Below are 21906 nucleotides of genomic sequence, written 5' to 3'. Positions count from 1 at the left end.
TAACACGAATGCATACGTATGTACAGACTCACAAGGTGATATACCTTGATCACACTCAGCTTCTATGTACTAATTAGTGCCAGATAAAGTAGGACAAGAGTGCAGGGTTTGATGAAGGCTCGAGATCAGGACACGCAGTGGCAGCATGACCACAGTCAAGATAGCGAGCACACCCGTCATCCCCAGCCGTGTCCCTGCGGCACTGCTCTTTCCCCTCCCCACTTGAATGCTTTCTGCCTTCTGTCACACTGGTTGAGTGTGGCTTTTCCAGAGTTTTTTTTTTTTTTTTTTTTTTTTGAGTTGGAGTCTCACTCTGTCACCCAGAGTGGAGTGCAGTGGCCGCTCCCGGCCACCGCAGCCTCGACCTGCTGGGCTCCGGCGATCCGAGTAGCCGGAATTACAGGCATGCACCACCACGCCCGGCTGATTTTTTGGTTTATTGTAGAGATGAGGTCTCGCTGCCCAGGCGGGTCTCGAACCCGTGGGCTCAGGCAATCCACTCACCTCAGCCTCCCAAAGGCGTGGGATTACAGGCTGAGCCACCGAGCCCGGCTCCAGAGTTTTATGTAAATGTGATCATACAGTACGCCTCTTTTGTGTCTGGATTCTTTAACTGAGCATCGTTATTTTGCGATTCACCTGTGCTGTAACAGCGATCAGTTTTCATTGCTGAGTGGGATCCCACTATATCAATATACCACAAGAGTTTGTCCTTTCACCTGTTGGTGAATATTTGGGTGGCTTTCTTTCAAGTGAAGGCTGTTACAAATAGACTGCTGTGAATATTCCTGTACAAGTCTCTGTATAAATGATGAGGAAAAGAAACCCCAAAGAATGTATGTGCTTTCATTTACATAGAGTACAATATGAAATAAAATGAATCTCAGTTATCAGAAATTGCAGTAGGGCTTATCCTTTGGAAAGCAGGTTAATGACTGGAAAGGTACCAAGGGGAGGCTGCTTTTGGACTCTAGTAATGTTTTGTTTCATCTTTTTAAAAAATACATGTATTTTTGTTGCTATTTAATTGATATACATATTTTAGAGGTACATATGATAATACACTCATATAACTTGTAAAGTTAAAGTCAGTGTAATTGGACATCCATCCCCCTCAAATATTTCTTTCTGCTAGAAATATTCAAATTTTTTTCTTCTAGCTATTTGAAATATACAATAGATTATTGTAAACTATAGTCACCCTACTGACTTATCAAACACTAGATCTTAGTTCTATTAAACTGTGTATTAGCACTGATTAGTCAACCCGTGTCTTCATTTTGATGTGGATTACATATGTAATTACCTCAGTATTCGACAACTCTGTGAACATTATATTTCCAATATGTATTCTTTTCTAGCTATCTTGTGCATTTATTAAAAGTTAAAATAAGGCTAATGAAATGGTTATGGATCTAAGTGGTTTTCTATGTGTTATCTGACTGACACGCACCCCACCTGCCTATATGCCTCATAGTAAGTATTTGTTTTACTGTATATCTTTCTTGTTACACTCTAAATTTCTTTTTTAAAAAGTCTGTGTTTCTCACCTTTTGTCCATTCTCTGGCATGGTGCTTGGTGCATAGTAGATATTCAATGAACACTTGTGTGAATGATTGGAAGCCTTTTGTGGGTGCTTTTGCATCTTGTTTAAAGTTTAGACCCTGAATTTTTATTATGGATCCTGACTAAAGCCTTTTGTTCCCTTATTGTCTACAAATTGATTAGATTGTATAATATTATGAGTTTTTCTCCTTAACCTAATGCTTTGTTTTAGCATCCATTTTTCAAAATAATAATAACTTATATTTTGAGTACTTAACATGTGCTCTGTTTAAGCACTTCACATTGCATCTAACTTGTATAAGAAGCACAACCCAACAATATTCCCCTTTTACAAGCAGAAGACTGAGATACTGAGAAGTTGAATAACTTATCCAATACCCCACATAGCTAGTAAGTGACAGAGCTCAAATTCTATTTCAGAGAGTCTGACACCAGGACTCATGCTTTTACCCGGTGCAGACTTCTGTGCTTATACATGCTAGTGTAACATGTTAGTACATGTTAGGTTTTGTCACTTCCTCCAGAACATTCACAAAATGTTAGCTTTTCAGGGTGGCTTTCTCTGGGCACTTTCTATGAGATAGCAGTCCCCTCAATACTCTCTCTTTCTTACTCTGCTTTATTTTTTTTGTAGCACTCACTACCACTTGACATGACATACTTTATTTCCTTCTTGTGCATCTGTCTCCACTACAGTGGTAGTTCCGTGAGGGCAGAGACTTTATCCGTTTTACTTCTGACTGTATTTCCATCTCATAGAATATGGCCTGGCACTTAGTATGTGTCAATAAATATTTATTGAATAAATGAGCAAATGCTTCATAGAATCAACTTATGTTGTGACATTGTGCTGCTACAGAGATCGACGGGGTTTTCAAAAGTCCTTTTTAGCAGAATCGCTTCCTGGTTAGGCAGAAACAAGGATTCTAACATATGTTCCATGTTGCACAGCTGAACATGCCCCTGGCATTCTTAATTCAAGAGCATTTCTGAACACTTCCTGGAGATTCACTATATGTAGGTTTTTATTCTGGGCAACGCTTGCTTCTGACAAAGGGGAATCAAAAGAAAGTTTTTGTATGACGTGCATTTTTTAAAGTTCCACAGCTGCTGTGTGGAAAGTGGACTAGAGCAGACACAAATGGAAGACACAGCCACCAGTTAACCAAGCCATGAAAGGAATCCAGGAGGACTGATGGAAGCTTTGACCCAGAGCTGTGAAGTGCTCTGGGGATGAGAAGGGATGGATCAGGGATAGTCAAGTCCACAGGCTTGATGAATAATTAGTCACGGGAAAAGAAATGCCTCCCAGGTTTCGGTTTGAGGCAACATCACCTACATACTCAGGAAATGTTAAAAGGTCTGGGAAGATGACTAATTTTTTTCAGCACAATAAATTGGAAATGCCTGCGATATACTCAAATGAAGTGTTCAGTACAATAAGAAATTTAGACCTGGAACTTAGAAGAGCATCTGCGGCCAGAGAGTTCTGTTTCAAAGTCACCAAAGGCAGGAAGTTGCCCCGGGAGATTATGTCGAATATTGTGCCAGTGTCAACAGTTTCACAGCTAACCACATAGTGACCAACTCTGTATGATGTAAACTGAAAAGGCCTTCAGTGAGGGGACACTGAATAAATGAAAGTATTGACAGCTAGACAGCAAGTAGACCTTAGAAACCAAGCAATAGCAATTTCAGAAGAACAGTGCAGTGCAGTAAAAGCATTGCACTATTGTTGAACACTGAGTGCCACAGTCGGCACTGGTACCTGCCAACACTGAGCACTGTCCACTGCTATTGCACCATCAGCCTGCTGAGCTTGTGGCTAGCATCTGCTACTCAAGCCATAATCAATTATCCATGGTCAGGAGCTTCTGTAGAGAGCACTGCAGAAATTGAGTGTGCATCTGACTCGTGTAGTCTGGAGCTCACCTCACTGACACCAGAGAAGCTTGAAAGCCAAAGGTAGCCAGGCACAGAGGTGATTGCCTGTAAGTCCATTACTGTGGAAGGCCAAGGCAGGAGCATTGCTTGAGCCCAGGGGTTTGAGACCAGCCTGGGCAATATGGCAAGACCTTGTCTCTACAAAAAATAAAAAATAGCCAGGGGTGGAAGTATGCACCTAAAATCCCAGCTACTCAAGAGGCTGAGGGAGGAGTATTGCTGTGATTGGTGACAGAGTGAGACCCCCATCTCAAAAAAAGGAATAGGCAAAATCCACCAAATATACCTACTTGCCAATATGAGATTTATTATTTAATTATTGATTGCTGCTGCAAGAGAATCACATGCCATGGAGCATCTCAGTTAGGGGTGTTAGGGAAGATTTGCTATAGGTGATTTTGGAAAGGGTTCAGAACCAGAGCCATTTGGGAAGACTGAGTGTTCTCTGAAATGGGACACTTAGAGCACTTAGAGATTTTAGCATTCTTATCTATGAGGTAGGAAGAATGGAAACAAGTTAGAGTTATTATTGCAGAGAAAGCAGCAGCCCCTCATACTGGTAAAAGCGAAGTCTTGATTTTGTCACTATTCAGGCATACTTACATGGTTGTGTTGTTTTCATTCTGTTTCACTGTGACCGCAAAGAGTCCTTAACCAATGGTGATGTTTTGTGGGACTGTTTATGATCACCATACTCCACAGCCTAAGCTGTCAGGGCTGCATTTTCCTTTCTTAGGAGGTAAGCACTGCCTACTGTCAAGATTCCCAAAGTAGGGAATTGTCAAAATGCCAGGTGCTAAGCAACCAGTAAAAAGGAAAGTCACTAAAGCTGCAATTTGCCAACATTAGGTAGCACCTGAACTCAGGAGTCAGCAAACTTTCTGCAGTGGGTCGGCTAATAAATATTTTCGGCCTTGCGGGCCAGAGAGTCTTCATTGCAACTCCTCAATGCTGCGATGGAAGCCCCCAAAGCAGCCACAGATGAGATATAAACACATGAGCATGGCCATGCTCCAGTAAAATGCATGGTTGCTGTGGTTTCGTTGTGTTCCTCTAAATGTCAGGTGTTGCCAATGTGAGAGTTTTAAGAGGCAGGACCTTTAAAAGGTGGTTAGGATATGAGGATTGCTCCCTCCTGAATAAGACAGGTTTTTATACAAAGGCTTCAAGCAGCGTTAGACTAGCTTGCTCTTCTGTGCCTCTGCCACGAGAGGACTGTGTTCCTCCCTTCTGGAGTATACAACAAGAAAGCCCTCACCAAATGCCAGCGCCTTGATCTTGGACTTCCCAGCATCCAGAAATGAGAGAAAATACATTTCTATTCTTTTTCAGTTACCCAGTCCATAGTATCCTGTTCTACCACACAAACAGGTTTAGACAACTGTGCTCCAATAAGACTGTGTTTAAGAAAACTGGAATGTGACTTTCCTACACTTTTCATATGTTATAAAATATTATTATTTTCATGTTTCTCAACTATATAAAAATGTAAAAGGCATTCCTTGTGTATAAGCTGTATAAAAAAGAACAGTGAACCAGAGTTGTTCTGTGGGCTATGAATGGTAGACCCCAGCTCCAGCTAATACACAGTACAGTTGGGAAGAGTCCAATACCTGTGTGACTGGTATGGAGAGGGGAGAGCCAATGGTTCTGACTGGATCAGAAGAACATGTCTTGTGAAGTTAGAAGAGAAGCCACTACATTCGAGATTCCATTTGGTTTAGGTCCTTACCATGAAACGCAGGATCTACATCTGTTTCAGTGACTTTCAAATTAGGAAATGGTGACAGACTCTATCTAGTACTTTATTTTTCTTCATTGATGTTCTAGAATTAATGTTTTCATGTACAAGGGGACCCAAAAAACAGAATTTATGTATTAAAACTTGTGTATTTATTCTTTTTTTTTTTTTTTTTTGAGTTGGAGTCTCACTCTGTCGCCCAGACTGGAGTGCAGTGGCCGCTCCCGGCCACCGCAGCCTCGGCCTGCTGGGCTCCGGCGATCCTTCCGCCTCAGCCTTCCGAGTAGCCAGAATTACAGACATGCGCTACCACGCCCAGCTGATTTTTTTATTTATTGTAGAGATGAGGTCTCGCTGCCCAGGCAGCTCTCGGACCCGCGGGCTCAGGCAATTCACTCAACTCAGCCTCCCAAAGGCACGGGATTACAGGCTGAGCCACCGAGCCCAGCTATTCTTTTTTTTTAATCAATGTTTTTTATTATGATATTGTGGAGTACAGTTAAGGGTTAGGTATACAAATATGCTTCGTTCAGGCACCCTTGTTGATAAGAGGTGTCTCCCCATCCCCAGCCAGATATTTACTACCGTTAATCACATCTCTCTTCCCCTCCCCCCCCATAGTTTCCCACCACTGTCAGTCATTTTCTTATAGTATTACACTGGGTGTTCAAGGTCCACTATATGAATGAGAACATGTGATACTCAGATCTTTGTTTCTGTGAGAGGTCACTCAGTATTATAGACTCTAGTTCCATCCAGGTTGCTGCAAAATTCATGATTTTGTTCTTTTTTATGGCTGCGTAGTATTCCATCGTGTGTATGTACCACATTTTTTAAATCCAGTCTTCTTTTGATGGACAGCATGGTTGCTTCCAGGTTCTTGCTATTGTGAACAATGCTGCGATAAACATACATGTGCAGGTATCTTTTTTATAGAGTGATTTGAGTTCTTCAGGGTATATTCCCAGTAGGGGGATTGCGGAGTCATATAGGAGGTCAATATTTAGAGCTTTTAGGATTATTCTTATGTGTTTAAACTTCAGTCACCTTCAAATAACTCTCCATTTGATGTAATACACCTATTAAGATGCCTTTTCCACTGCTCAAACTAGCTTTTTTAGCTTGTCAATTTTGATGCCTTTTAGTATTTCTGCCATTTTTTGTTTCACCTATTCCACATCAGCAAAATGTTTCCCTTTAAGGACTTTTTTCATCTGGAGAAACAAAAAAATTAGTCGGGACAATAGCAGGTGAATAGGAAGGGTGGGGCACGGGGTCATGCCATTTTGCCCATGCTCAGTGTGGTATAGGCAGGTGTATTGTTACGGGGGCAGAATCGGTCACCTGTTTGCCAAAACTCAGAATGCTTCCTTCACAAATCATGACATAACCATCTCAAAACTTACAGATAAAAACTTTAGTTGAACTTTTCATCTGGAGGAACAAATTCTAAGTGTACCACAAGAGGCCTGCCCTCCTAAAAGATAGTTCTGAGTTTTTTTGGGGTTCCCTCATATATTTTTAAAGTTTATTATTTACTGGTCGTTTTCACATGAGAGCCCTCAATTGGTTTTGTTTTGCTTGTTTTTGATCTATAAAAATTATGACAGTTTTTTTTTTTTTGGGTCAGCTACAATAATCTTCCAAGTGATCAAACCATAATAAATATTTTCCTCAACAATTCCTCATAAAAGTGTAATTACAGATTGAGCACTTCTAATTAGAAAATACAAAACCTGAATTCCAAAATGATCCAATGCCCATTCCTCTGAGCTTTGTAGCAGTGCTCAAAATGTTCTAACTTGGGGGCATTTCAGACTTTTGGACTAGAGAGATTCAACCTGTATTCTGAATTTTGTTTCTATGTATTTGTCTGAGGATGCCTCTGAGATGTATTTTAAAGAGCTAGCTAAAGTCTCATGACCTCTAAAACTAAAACTACCAGAGAATGACTCCCATAAGACAACCTAGACTATTTAGCCACTATAAATGGCTCAGCATGGTTGTAAATTATAATTTGTACAGGAGTTTTGCAAGTAATAAAAGAAAGGTAAGCTGATGTCAAATTTATAAGTAACCTTGAATGCAATGTTAAGGGACTTGAACTTTTTCCTAAAATAATTTCATTTCTGAGCCCAGAAATGTCATGACCAAATTATTTGGGGAATTACTCCAGTGACAATGATGTGTGGGTTGGAGGCAGCTGAAAGTGGAGACAGAAAGAGAAGTGAAGAGACTCCTGCAAATGCCAGGGACCAAGAAGTAAGAAGGAGTAAAGAAGGAGTAAGGCAAGACGGGGGCAGAAGGAATGAAAAGGAGGTGTGCATTCAACAGACATGGTGGAGGTGCAACACATAGGTTACTGGAACTGACTGATTTGGAGGGGGATAGAGGAAAACAGTCTAGAATAGCTTCCAGGCTTTCTGTTATTTAGAGCTACTAAGAACATAGTGGTGACATTCATCAAGAGACAACAGAGAAGAGGCACATCCTTTCTTCCATTGCTTCACTAGGACACCCAGTCCTTCCTTTCTGTGTAAGGGATTCGTCAACTAGTTTTAGTGCTGATCGTTGTTTTCCATTCCTAAAAATGAAGCTCTGCACAGGTGAGGGCCCAGTACACTTTGACCCTGGGAACACGGTCTGCGGTAGCCCGATTGGGAATAATGCTCTGAACCAGTCTTCTCCAAGAGTGATTTGTCATGGGAAAGAACTCTGTATCTCTTCCTTGGGCGTTTTCCTTAGTTAAGCAAAGAAAGAAACTCTCTGATCCCCCATGCTTTAAAGAACTTTATTGAGAAGATAGTTTACTATTTCTAGAACATGACAAATACTTTAACTCAAGGTGAATGCTGATTCCAGTGTCATTTTCCTTGCTTGGAATTCCCTTTGTGTCTTCTCCTTCTGGTGAACTCCTTGACTCTTTTGCCCTAATTACTATGTTATCTTCTATGACTTCATCTCCAGGTCAAGCCCCAAATTGCAGTTTCCCATAGTACTCTGACTCTTCTGAAGCGCATGAATCTCTATTATAATAAATAAATATGTTAATTTCACAATCACTTAATATCTAAATTTTATAATAGAATGCAAGCTTCGTCAGGGCAGGAAACGCATCTGTTTGGTTAATCCTAGAATTGTAATGACAAACACTATAAGACCTTATAGTAACTATTGTTATTGCTAATTGGAAGTTCTTATAATCACTCTGTTAGGTTGTGAGGTGCCTGAAGGCAACAACCACATCCTAATCCCCACCCTTAGCCTAACACCTAGAATCTAATATGAAAAAATTAATTATTTGCTTGATGAATTGAAAAGACTTCATTTACAGAGAATGTAGAAAGTGAAGTATCGGTGTAATATAAAAGTAAAGAGTTTAGATAACCAACTTGTTGTTTTGCAAATATGATAAAAAATAATTTGAGGAATCAGACCTTTCTTCCTCTTTGGGCAATTAGCCAAGAGGTTAATCACATTGACAAAAGAAATTAATCTTTCCTCAATAAGATATATGTCCTCAGAAACATAATTTTTACAAGAGTGTGTTGAGAAAAAATGACTGATTTTATGATTGTCTTAAAGCAAGATTTAATGTATGTAAATGTACCCGTAAGAAATAGTGCAGTTAGAGTTCAGTGTCTCTTACAGTACTTTGACTGAAATGAGTTTTTATTATGAGACATATTTCACAATGGTGTCATTTAGAGTAGATTTCTTACCCATTGTTACTTTTAATTGTGCAGTACATTATTTCTGATAGCTATCCTATTATATTTTATTTTACAGCTTCTAAGTGCTGATTAATGTAATCATATTTCAGCACAATAATCTTTATACCAAATTATACCCATAAGAAAAAAAATTAGTCCTTGTTAAGTCCAATCCATAGTTATCTTAAGAAAAATTTGCTCTAAAGTTGATATTGTAAATTAACATATGCAGCTTAAAGCACACATCATTTCAATTATTAAATAAAATCTAATTGAATTCCTATGTATTGGCAGACACTATTCACAAACATAACAGTAATATATGTTTCAGCATTCAAATGGTAAATGGAAGACTCTCTAGGAATATCTTTACATAGTAGGAATAATTGAATTGAGTCAAAAACTAATTGAGTCTGAAGCAAATATTATTTTGATGAGAAGTAACATAGAGAAAAAATTTTTGGAGTGATTTTCTTTGAAAATGTAGTAAATATAAAAAAGAAGAGGAATACAGATTTGTGAGATATTAGCATCTTTAATTCTGAAATTATAAAGTCATAAAAAGTAAAAGAAGCAATATATAGAATCACAGACATGGTTCCTGAAAAACAGAAATTACAACATAAAAAAATTGACTTTGCAGCAATTTAGATAGATTTAGAGTCTGTAATACGCAGTGTTCTCTCACAGAAACAAAGAACTGAGTACCACATGTGCTCACTCATAAGTAGACCCTGAACATTTACCATAACACTCTAAGAAAGTGACTGTGGGTCGCCAGAAACTGCCAGGGGAGGCAGGGAGCACGTAGCATCAATAAGGATATCTGATCTCAAACTAGGTGAAGTGGGAACCAAAGGGAGGACCAAACTTTGCCCGTACAATGACCATTTATCTACCTAATCCTGAATTGTACCCCACATCTCTAAAATAAAAAAATTAATAAAATCACTTTGAAATACACAGAATGATTGATGAAAAGATAGTTATCAAAATGGAAAGCTAGAATATTGGAAAGTCAAATGTGGGAAGAAAAAACACAAACAGTACTCTGAATTCTAAATGATTTGTAGGAATGCTTTTTTTAGCCTTATGAATGACATAAAATTATGCAAATACCTTGCTTCTGTATTTTCTATTTCTTTTTTTAAACCTTTGTCCCCAGTTTTACCTGTTTATTTTTTTTTTTTAATTTTAAATTCAGAGGGTATATGTGCATATTCATGTTGGGTCTCGGGTGGCTTTTTAAATTATTCAATTGCATTTTATTTCTGATCCCAAAAGAATGTTTGTATTTAAGTAGTAAGGAATTCATTTCTTTAATAACTTAGTTTCTTATAGTGTTTTATTTTTGGTATTATCAAAATGTGTTTTTCTCATCAAGAACAAGGTGCTGAACTTTTTTTAAAATTTATTTTATAGTTTTTGCTTAACATCTACTAAAACTCAAATTATTAAATCAGAATTTTTTTAAAATGTGTGGTATCAGTTTTATTGGGGACTTAAGTGATCTCTGTTTTTGCTTTCACTCTGCCACCAACAAATAATAAAATGAATATGGTAGGAAATATGCTTTTGGCTACAAGTAATAGAAGTCTGAGTAAAAGTAACTTTTTAGATAGTAAGTATATTGATTCCCATAACAAAATTTCAAGGTAAGTGGTGCCAAGGTGGTTCAGTAGTCTAATGATTTTACCTGAAACCTGAGCTTTTTCCATCTTTCTGTACTGTTAAACCAGCATGTTGGCTTTCTTCCTTGGACTCGTCACCTCCTGGCTGCATTGTGTCTGGTGCGATGCCAGACATCACATTTTCACCAACAGTGAGAAAAGGAGCAAGAAAGAGGGACAGGGGAAAAAGTTCTCAAGTGTCTCTTCCTCTCAAATCAAGGATGGAGATCTTTTTTGGCATCACCCCCCGTAGATTCCTCTTCCTGTTTCAATGACCAGACCTGGGTCCTAGACCCACGTCCTGGCTGCAGAGGAAATAGGGATCTGGACAGTCTGGTATGTCCAGTCTCGAATGCGGGTGGGGTCTTCTGCAATGAAGAAAGGGAAAGGAAGTAGCGGTTCCATGGGAAACAGCCATGGCAGATGTGGTGAAATGTTTTTAAAGGCCTCTGTCCTATAAAGTGTGAATACTCTGGCATCCTAGCCACAGAGTTGTGCCTATATTAAAATCAATCAGAATAGTGACAGTCTCGGGCCAAATCTACTTAAAAGTACAGTCAGCCCTCCGCAGATAAAAAAAAATTTGGAATGATGATAATACAACAATTTTAAAAATATAAATGGAAACCAATATAATGTAATAGTCATTTACTTAGCATTTACATTGTATTGGAATTTATAAGTAATCTAGAGATGACTTAGAGTGTACAGGGGATGTGAGTCGGTTACATGCACCTACTCTGTTATTTTATATCATAACAAAGAACATCGGCAGATTTGGGTATCCACCAGGGTCCTGGAATCAATACCCTGTGAATATGAAGTAACAACTGAACGTGAATATCAGCATTCAGAACGCCCTCTGTAGCCAGGAAACAATGAGCCTGACACACCTCTGTAGAAATGTGTGCTTGTGCGTGTGTATATTAAAGGACTCCTTCAGTAAAGGAAAGTGGTGGTGGCGTTCCCTACCCAGTTATCTACCGGAGTTAAAACAACTTAACTCGCCGGGCTCGGTGGCTCAGCCTGTAATCCCATGCCTTTGGCAGGCTGAGGTGAGTGGATTGCCTGAGCCCGCGGGTTCGAGACCCGCCTGGGCCGCGAGACCTCAGCTCCTACAATAAATCAAAAATTCAGCCCGGCGTGGTAGCGCACACCTGTCATTCCGGCTACTCGGAAGGCTGAGGCGGAAGGATCGCCGGAGCCCAGCAGGCGAGGCTGCAGTGGCCGGGAGCGGCCACTCACTCCAGTCTGGGCGACAGAGTGAGACTCCAACTCAAAAACAAACAAACAAACAAACAAAAACCACAAAACTTAACTCTGCTTAAGTATTTTTTTCAGTAGCATGCAAAATCTCCTCGTGAGTATATAATGTGGGTCGCAACATATTCTCGTGACAACGGCCACACTTGTAGCTGGCTGTTGCTCATAACCTTGGGTTAGACTGCTGCGACACAACCCAGGAGCTTCGGTTCCTGCAGGGCAGCCGTCCACGGAGAAACAGGCATTGTTCCTGCTTGGATGGCACTTCCCCCACAGAGAGCTCAAAAGGCCTGTGAAACACAAAAGGCCTTTGCTGTGTTACCATGAGTTAGGATTGCCCAGTAATTTTTGGTTAGTGGGAAAATTCGTGATTAATTGGTTCTGGCTATAAACTCAAGAAGACCATATACAGAGTAATGAAACTCAGCCTTCTCCTCAGTCTAATTAGACCTTTTATCAAAAGAGTAGTTCTGAATGTGTCTTATAGCCAGCTGCTGTTGTCAAGGTACGGTTTTACAATTTGATCTTCCTGTTTTATTCAACAAATATACCCTATTATATAATCTAGAAGAATTCTTGAAGAGGTCACTTGTGAGTTTATTTCTTAATACAGACTCTTTTTTTCATTAAACTAGAGATAAGTAATTATTGGAAAGAAAATCTTTCCAATAAGGCATCACAAAATTAACCTAAACTTTCAAATGTTGAATATTTAAATGAAAGAAATATTTCCTAAGGACATACTCAAAAGATGTGGCAGCTTAATTCAAATTATATATTTTCGATGTTCATTCTAACAATATAAATACTGAGAGGAGGACTATCTTAATTGGTGAATGCTAACAAACTGGTCTAAAAAATTAGGTCTTCCCAATATTCTCTGACAAAATAATGGATTTTTCTTTTTTTTGAGTTGGAATCTCACTCTGTTGCCCAGACTGGAGTGCAGTGGTCACTCCCGGCCACCGCAGCCTCGACCAGCTGGGCTCCAGGGATCCTTCCACCTCAGCCTTCCGAGTAGCCGGAATTACAGGTATGCGCTACCACACCTGGCTGATTTTTTTGATTTATTGTGGAGGTGAGGTCTCGCCAACTTGCCCAGGTGAGTCTCGAACCCGCGGGCTCAGGCAGTTCACTCACCTCAGCCTCCCAAGGCACAGGCTTACAGGCTGAGCCACCGAGCCTGGCTATTAATGGATGTTTAATTTGATCACATATCCTTTTGGAAAATGCCAGAAACCACTTTGTGTTTTTGCTGCTGTTGTTCTTAGGGAGAAATCGAATTGAAATGATGGAGAATACATAAGAATCATAGCTGTAACATTGGTTTAAGATATAGTATCAATCAATGAAAATTTCTTTATTTAAAGATGTGGGATACAATTCAGAATTAAGTATATATGTGGTCATTGTACAGGTAAAGTTTGGGCCTCCCTTTGGTCCCCACTTCACCTGGTGAAAAATTTCTTATATAAAACATTTGACCGTAGAAATTATGTTTTATCTGCCATAAGACACTTAGCGTTTCATGTTTCCTTGTTTATAGCAATAATAAGTGATGTTTCTTTATAATGAGGTATTCCAGTAGTCTGCATTTTTTAAGAATGTCAATTCCTGGGCCTTGTTGTCTTTAGCACCTGTGTTGCAAAGAACAGTGTATTTCAAAAAATGTGTAATATAAAGCTTATTTAAAGAGTTGAATTATTAACAAAGAAAGAACATTTTAATGTGATAAAATTGTCTGATCTAAATCATACAGTGCAAATGCCCATTAAACACAGGACACAGACTGAGCAAAGTGAAAAAATTATTTTTCTGAGTTTCAATCAGAGAGAGACACCAGACAGCAACAACTGAGAGAAATTTCCTGTCCTTGTGCCATGAATAGCCAGTAATTGGAGAGAGTATTTGAGCACATTTGAAAAACAAGTTAAAAGCTGGAATGCATAAACCCATGCCAAAAATGTGCAGAATCTGAGAGTCAGCAAATCCAAGTTACTGCATGGGGAATTTATAGGGAAGCAACAGTCCTGCCAGCTTCATGTGGCTTCAGAGGTAATTGTACATTTAAACAGATAAAAGTCTGAATCTGATAAAAAGAAAAATTATAGATTGTACAATTTTATCAAAGTAACTGACGCACCAAGATATTACATTATTTTCCAACACTGCCTCAACTGAAAGTTTTTCAGCGATGCCATTGGATAAATGCAAAAAAATGATATCATGATACGAAGAACTTAATTTTAAGAATTGCAACCAGAATGACAGCACTGAGAGCAAATGTTCCCGGATTCCAGTAATATGTTACTCAAGCAATGAGGCTTTCAAATAATACATAAACATAGTTATCTAGTGGCAATTTTCTAATAATAAACATTCCTAGCCCTTAATTTGTCTGTCATATCTGAACTAAAGGATTTGAAAACTTACATATTCGGAGACTTTGAGAACTAGCATAGACTGGGGTCAGGAGGCTGTCTCATCCAGACCTGGCATGCCTGTTTCTGTAAATGATGCTTTCCCGGAGCACAGCCACGACTGTCAACACGGTGTCTGTGACTGCTTTTTTACCACAATGACAGAATTGAGTAGCTGAGACAGAGACCATATGGATGGCAGAAACTGAATATTTCCAATCTGGCCCTTTACAGAAAACGTTTGCTGACTCCCGGCATAAGATACAGTGGACTGTAGATCACACAGGCTTCATAAAGACACTCATATTTAAACAGTGGTCAAGTCAAGCAAAACAGGCAAGATGCAGATTGCTGGCCAGTGCTGAGAAAGGATATGAAGACCCTGTCAGTGCTGTCACTCAGCTTTTGTCTGACATTGAGCAAGTCACAATGCCCCCCTGGTAACAAGGGAGCGTCTCTCTTTGCTTAGGCTGTAGCTCTTAAAGCCAAATGGTAAAACTACGTGGAGTCTGAGGAGAATACGACAGCTGAGCCAGAGAACTGTGTCCCAAACAGTAATAGGCACAAGGAGAGCCTGAGGAGAGTACTGGGAGCTGAGGCGCAGAACCTAACAAATCAGAGTTCAAGCAGACAAATGAGGATGAGCTAACCACATTGAACACTCAGAATAACCTGTTGAAATACACCAAGCCTGTGTTTTCACGGACTCAGTATGTGCATGGTTTCATAGACTGAGATGGACAAGAACTTGTGTAATCCTCTATGAAAATAACTTCTTTATAGGAAAATGTCTGGCAAAGAAATGCCCTGCGGAAAAGAAAAAAAAATCCTCAGCTACATAAGTAGGAAATAGTCTAGGCTATTTCCATCTGTTAGAGAATCACAATGAACATTTGTATATTTTAACTGAGAAGTTCTTCCAGTAAGAAATCGAACGCTTTTTTCAACAAACTCTGCCAAAATGTACTGGCCATCTGAAATTTTTTAAGAAATCATGCAACACCTGTAAACCCTTGGAGAACCTTTAGAAAACACTAACTTAGACCATCTCTTTAGCTACTTAAATTCTGAAAGCTTTCCCTAAGTATTTTAATTGCTAACTCAGAGAGCATTTACCACATATCAGACCCAATTTATGTGACTTACCTATTTAATTTTTTAAATCATAACAATAACCCTGGGACATAGGAATTCTTATTATCATCCTTACATTGCAGATGAGAAAACTGAGGTGCAGAGATGTTATTTAGCTCGTTTGAAGTCCAACAGCTTGGTGTGTGAGATCAGGATTCAGACTACTGGGGTCTGACTCCAGAGTCCATGATCCTAACTGCTATATGATATAGTTTTGTTGCTAAATTTCAGATATCCAGAGAAGTGAAACACTACCTAAACATTTCTCCGCATATTTTTCTTATTATCAGAATTTTTTAAAAACCTAGTATTGGAAATGTCAGGAAATTAACACAAGATTTTAATATCCAAGGACTGCTGAACTTCAGCTTTATCTGCCTTTAGCCATCATGCACATTCCACAATAAGTGAGTTAATGTATGTTCATTACCATATTCATTAAAAACAGGCCTATCTGGGTATCTCCTTGACAACTGTTAATTAACTGTAGCTGCCTCCTTGACAACTGTTAATTAATTGTGGATGCCTGATAGAAATTGAGTTGTTTGTTTGCCTTTGTAAATATTCTAGAATTTAAACTTCTACTTTTAAAGAATTGCTGATTCATGCCTGTGTGGAATGTCTTTAACAAACATTGGTTGAGAAACTATGCTGTGAATAAAAGTGGCAAGTTACTTTCTGTCATGTAGTTTAATTCCAGCAGAGGGAGGAAAACAATTATCAAGTAAACAAATAAAAATAAGACATTTTCAGTGCCATTAAGAATAAAATAAAACAGGATAATAAGTACAGTAAAGGCAGGAAGGATAGTTTGAATGGTAGAAAATGGAGTAATGTATGAGCTGAGATGAAGAAAAGGAGCTAACTAGGAAAAAATTTACAAGAAGAATATTACAGGCAGGAGAAACAGAATAGTAAGAGTAACCATAGATATTTTGCACATTTCTACAATGTTGACACATATATTTGACTATGGGTTGGTAAGTGTTATTTAATACAACCAATTTCGTTAGACTTTCTCCTTAGGATAACTGAGCTGATGGACAAATAACTCTATGCAACCAGCAAGAGGTATGGTTCAGAGGAATGAGGATCAAATGGTCCTCGTTACTGACAGAATGCGTCCCAAACTTATGACCGAGTCCTCATATTTGCTCCTGTAGTGATGATCGTGTCTTCAAGACCAGCCATTTGTGTGAGGAGGTCATCCTGGGTGGCTTCTGTGTAATGACAAGAGAGACAGGTCCCAGACCCACAGCACTTACTGGCACCAAGAAGGAGCAAAGCCATGAGTGCCTCCCTCATGCAGGTTAGCTTGAATAGCACAAGCCACATGGGAACCAGCCACAGAGAGTGAAGAGGTAAGATGTTCACCCTCCTGCCAGTCAATGAAGCGAGGGCACATTAGACAGTGACTAGAGATATCCTGGTTGTCACAGCTGTGGAGGGTGCCACTCATCTCTGGTGGGTAGAGGCCCTGGCTGCTGCTAAGCACCCTACAAGACACAAGAGAGTCCCACAGCAGCTGCACAAAATGTCGAGAATGCCAAGGTCGAGAAACACTGCATCCCAGAAGTCCCCTTTCCCAGCCATGACGGAGGACAAAAGGGTTTTCCGCAGTGAATTGGAATTTTTAGAGTTTCTTCATTGTGGACCGAAATATTTCATGTTTTTTAAGGATACATGTTACTATTGCATGTATAAAATTACATGAGTAATATTATCTTAAGCCACAATCTCCACAAAATCAGTGTACTATATCTCAATTTTTGATGTACTCTTTCAGTTTTTTAAATATTTCTTTTCATCTATACAAATATGTGATTCACATAATGAGTTTCCCCAAAACTCAACTCAAATGTCACCTCTTCTTGAAATTATTCCTAATGCTGAACGGGTAGTTGTTCCTTTTTCTGCCCTCCTATGGCAATCTATTTGTACTTTTATCCTAACATTTATCACTCCATGAAGTAATTATTCATATAAAGGTCACTCTTATTTAGAAAATAAACCCTAAAGAGCAGAGGCTGTGCAGGATGTGCTAAGCATCTGACAATCCCCCCATGACCCCCGCATCAAAGAATTAACCAATCCAGAATGTCAGTAGTACTGAGACTGAGAAACCCTGCATCTCTGGGATCCTTTTAACTCCAGTACCCACGTGGTGCCTTCCGTAAAGAGGTATAAGCTAAGTGAATGCATGAATGCTCACAGAGAATATTACTAGCATAAAAACACTGTGAGTTCCATTTCATTTTTCTGAGTCCCGCTTGTTTGTATCGTCATGAAACTAAAACCTATGACATATGTTCATCTAAAAGGAACATTTTTGGGGCAAATTGACAGAATGAGTATTATTAGCAACCAGCACATGAAAAAGAAAAGCAGTAGGCTGTGTTACAGACTGAAATCTTGTGGATAAGTGAAGACAGTCAACTTTAAAGGTGTAAAATATAGGCAATAATATTAGACAACATCTTTAAAACCAAATAAGAATGTAATACTGAAACTGTAGTGATAGTAATTAAAAATGGCATGAATTTATGAACCAAAGCTTTCAAAATCAGAAAGTGACTCAGAGGTGTCATAGAGGCTACCTATCCCTCACAAGAAGAATCAATCAAACTTAAACTACACTAATAGAAACGTTAGAAATTATAGACTTTCTGTACATTCTTTTGGTCAGACAACATCTATAGCATGGTTCAATTCTGAGTGCCACCTGACCCTTGGAGACAGGGAATGTTTCAGTATCTGTCTCAGCTGCTCAGTTCTGTGATTGTGGTGTAAAAGCAGCCATAGATATGTTAACAAATGGATATGACTGTGTTCCAATAAAAAATTATTTACAAAAGCAGTAGTGTCAGATTTGGACCTTCTCTGTTTTGGAAGATACAAATTGACAAATTGTAGTAGGTCTAAATCAGAATAATCAGTATAGTTAAGGGTGTAGAAACCCTATCATAGAAGGGATGGTCAAAGAGATCACTAATATTTAGCCTAGAAAGAGATAAATCCTTAAAATTAAAATTTTATTTAGAACACTTAAGTACAAGATACCACTCATTTCTTCATTTAATAAAATTAATTTTGCCATGAGCCTCAATCACAGGTCTGGCAAAAAAAAAAAAAAAGCTCCCACAGAAACCAAAAACTAGCTTGTTTTATATATATCCTTCTTGGGCATCAGTGAGAACTACAGGTTTCTAGAATCCAGGAGATCGTGAAAGGGCCTCTGGTCTTCAGCTCACTGTGGCTCTCACTAGAATATGTGTTGTCAAAGACTATTTGGTCAAGTCAAATACGGTTGGTACTACTGCTCCTGTGAGCATTTCTTGTTCACTTACCACACTTGACCATTTGGTCCAGCACTTGGGCACCAAGCTTTGGTGCACATTGTTTGTTTGTTGGGCGTGTGGTCTAGGAGCAGGGTTTGAGGGAATCTGCCACTCCATACTCCCAGGCTCAGAAGAAAATCTAATTCTTTCTTCATGGAACCCAGCTACTAGAAACACCTCTTCAGTGGTATAGATTTGGCAAGAAGTGAAGCAGACATTTTTCTTACAGCGCTGGCCAAGTTTTCACAACTATCTTTGGCAGCTGGTGGTCCCACACAGGCTCCTCTAGGCATCGTGAAACATATTTGTAGATCTGGGTAGACAAAGGAGGCCTATACACATGAAAAAACTGACAGTTCAAGAAAGTATGTGTTAAATGTCAAGTAAATCATGGAAAAGAAAGAACATGATATGTGGGTTAAAAATGAGAGACCATTTTTAGATGGAGTAGATAAGAAAATTATATTCCTCAAATCTTTATTTCCAGTGAAGACTTTTTACCAGAGCTCCAGACACACACACACACGATTTCCCAATATGTGTTTCACATTCACCTCAAAGTCAATGTGGTACTTAAAGTAGAATTCATTATATCCAACCTGTCTCCACCTTAGAGTCATGCTATTCCAATGTTTCGGCTCTCTCCTATTAATCTAGAAACTAGCTTCAATTTTTCTCTCTCCTTTGCGCTCAACATCCAGTCAATCCTAATCACTAACCAAGCTGCATCTTTCAAATAAACTATCTCTCACATATGCCACCAACTTATCCATATTGCTATTGCCTTATCTCTGGTCCCAACTATATCCCACATGGATTTCAGGACAGTCTCTTATTTGACTTCATTGCTAGTGCGTTCTCTCCCCATTTCCCATACCATTCCAAGCTGCCAACATAAGCTTTCTAAAACACAAATCTAATCTCTTTTTCCTACATGACTCTTAAAGGCTTCCATTGGCTTCAAGCTAAAACTCAAGCTCCTTGGTTTGACACATGAGATAACCTTGTGATCTGACCCTTGGCTACATATTACTTCTCATCATGTCTTACAATTTGTGATAACCTGCTGTCCCTTGAATGGACTGTGACTTTTTTCAACCTACCTCTTTACATTTCCTTCTAAAATGGCCACCTCCCCTGACTCTGTAGCCTGACCAGCTTCTTCAAAGTGAAATCTCAGAAAAACCTTCTATTTTCTATTCCCACTTCCTCCAAGACTGAAAAAGAGGCTCTCCTCTGTGTTCTCTAGCAGTCTGCAGGTATATTTTTTATGGCATTTATACTATTGGTAGAAACTGTTCATTCTTTTTGTTATTTCTCTCAAGATTATGAGGTATTTAATGCTGGGACCAACACCCTTCATCTTGATAACCCTACACTTTGGAGATAGTAGGAAATCAATATGTTTATGTTGCCGAATAAATATTTTCTGTTTCTTTGTTTTGTTTTATTTCTGAGTCAGGGTTTCACTCTGTCACTCAGGCTAGAGTACTGTGGCATGATCACAGCTCACCACAGCCTCAGCCCAAGTAGCTAGGGCTACAGCCACATGCCAACACACTTGACTAATTTTGTTTTTTAATTTTTTTGTAGTGATGAGGCCTTGCTATGTTTCTCAGGTTAGTCTAGAACTTCTGAACTCAAGCAATCCTCCTATGTTGACCTTTCAAAGTCTGGGATTGCAGGCGAGGCCCCCATGTCACACCTTGAATAAATAACCTCATGAGATGAATGGAAAAAAAGCATGTTGAGTAGAAGAAGGAGCATTAGCAAAGGCTTAAAACTTAGAAAATGGATCTTCTCAAAATCACCACTAATCTCTGTGTTGTTCACTCAAGTGGTCGGTACTTGGATCAATCAGAAGCAGTTTTGTCACAACTTTGAAATACTTTTCTCACTTGGCTTCTGGTACTTCACACTCTTCTGATTTTTTTCTCCTCTGGCCCTCGTCACTTCTTAGTCTTCCTTGTTAGTTCATCCTAGACCTGTTCTCTTCTTAGCTACATTCATCCCCTGGGTGACCTCATATTCCAAGACTTTACATGCCACCTCTGTGCTGCAGTGCTCAAATTATCTGTCTTTCCTACACTTCTTCCCCAAACTCCAGACTTGTTTATACAGCCGCCTGCTTGGCATCTCTAGTTGGCTCTGCAGTAGAAATTTCCAAACTGAGCATTTCTAAAACTGAACCTCCATTCTATCCAAAACCCTGCTCCACCTGGTCCTCCCCATCAGTCACTTGCAACGTTTTTCTCCTAGTTGTTCAGACCAAAACACACTTTGAATCACTCTTTACTCTCCACACACAACCGATCCACAACACCTCTGGCTTTAATCTTCTCTACGTCTGCAACCAACCACACCTCACAGCACCTTTGCTGCCACCACAGTGGCTCAGGCACCATCACCTCTCATTTTGCCTACCATATTAGCTTCCTGTTGGATGGCCCTGCATCCACCATTACCCTCCTCAGTCTATTGACATGCCTAACAGTTACGGATATCCTTTAAAACAAGTTGCTTCAGAAACAGCTTTCATCAAAACCTCTCAGTGGTCCTCCATCTTATTTAAAACCAAAACCAAAGCCTCTCCATTGGAATGTGAGGTTCCATATTCTGACATTTGGGAATCAGTGTATAGATCATAGTAAGCTGCAATGGCTTTTAGATGGCAGTTTGCATACATTTCTGTGTATTTGCAATTTACTTTTTGCTGAGCAACGCCCAAATTTGAATGCACTGTGCTGACAGGGGTGGGTGGGATGTCTTTCAGAGTGATGTGTCTTGCACCGCCTCACAATAGTATTTTTTTCATCTGTTCTAGGTCAATGCACAAACTGGCCCAGCTGGAAAGACTTGACCTAGGCAATAATGAATTCAGTGAGTTGGTAAGCAAACGCATTTCCTTTTTTTGTGCATGTATTTTAAAGATGTGGGGTACAGTTCAAGGTTAGGTACATAAATGGTCTACTTTCAAGTGAAGTTTGGGCCTCCCACTGGTCCTTACTTTGCCTGGTTTAGGATCGGATACCCTTAGTAATGTTATGTGCCCTCCTTCCCCACCCCTGGCAGTTTCTTGTTACTGCCAATCCCTTTCTTTTTTTTTTTTTTTTTTT

At 39.3% G+C, this 21906-nt stretch overlaps 1 protein-coding gene across 1 annotated transcript in view; it reads left to right on the top strand.

The window, feature by feature from the left end:
• The window catches only part of LOC103259315 (leucine-rich repeat-containing protein 7-like), a gene marked incomplete at its 3' end in the record, with an annotated part of 389004 nt that overhangs the window by 281770 nt on the left and 85328 nt on the right, over positions 1-21906 (top strand). Inside the window, exon 7 of the mRNA XM_008056997.2 lies at positions 21615-21678. Within this exon, the coding sequence (XP_008055188.2) occupies positions 21615-21678 (64 nt within the window). The remainder of the gene's footprint in view (positions 1-21614; positions 21679-21906) is intronic.

The sequence above is a fragment of the Carlito syrichta genome, unplaced genomic scaffold (assembly GCF_000164805.1).
Source record: "Carlito syrichta isolate Samal-C Ts95f unplaced genomic scaffold, Tarsius_syrichta-2.0.1 Scaffold302595, whole genome shotgun sequence".
In the NCBI taxonomy this organism is placed as follows: domain Eukaryota; kingdom Metazoa; phylum Chordata; class Mammalia; order Primates; family Tarsiidae; genus Carlito; species Carlito syrichta.
The sequence above is the reverse complement of the archived record's forward strand: the minus strand, read 5'-3'. Positions and strand labels throughout refer to the sequence as shown.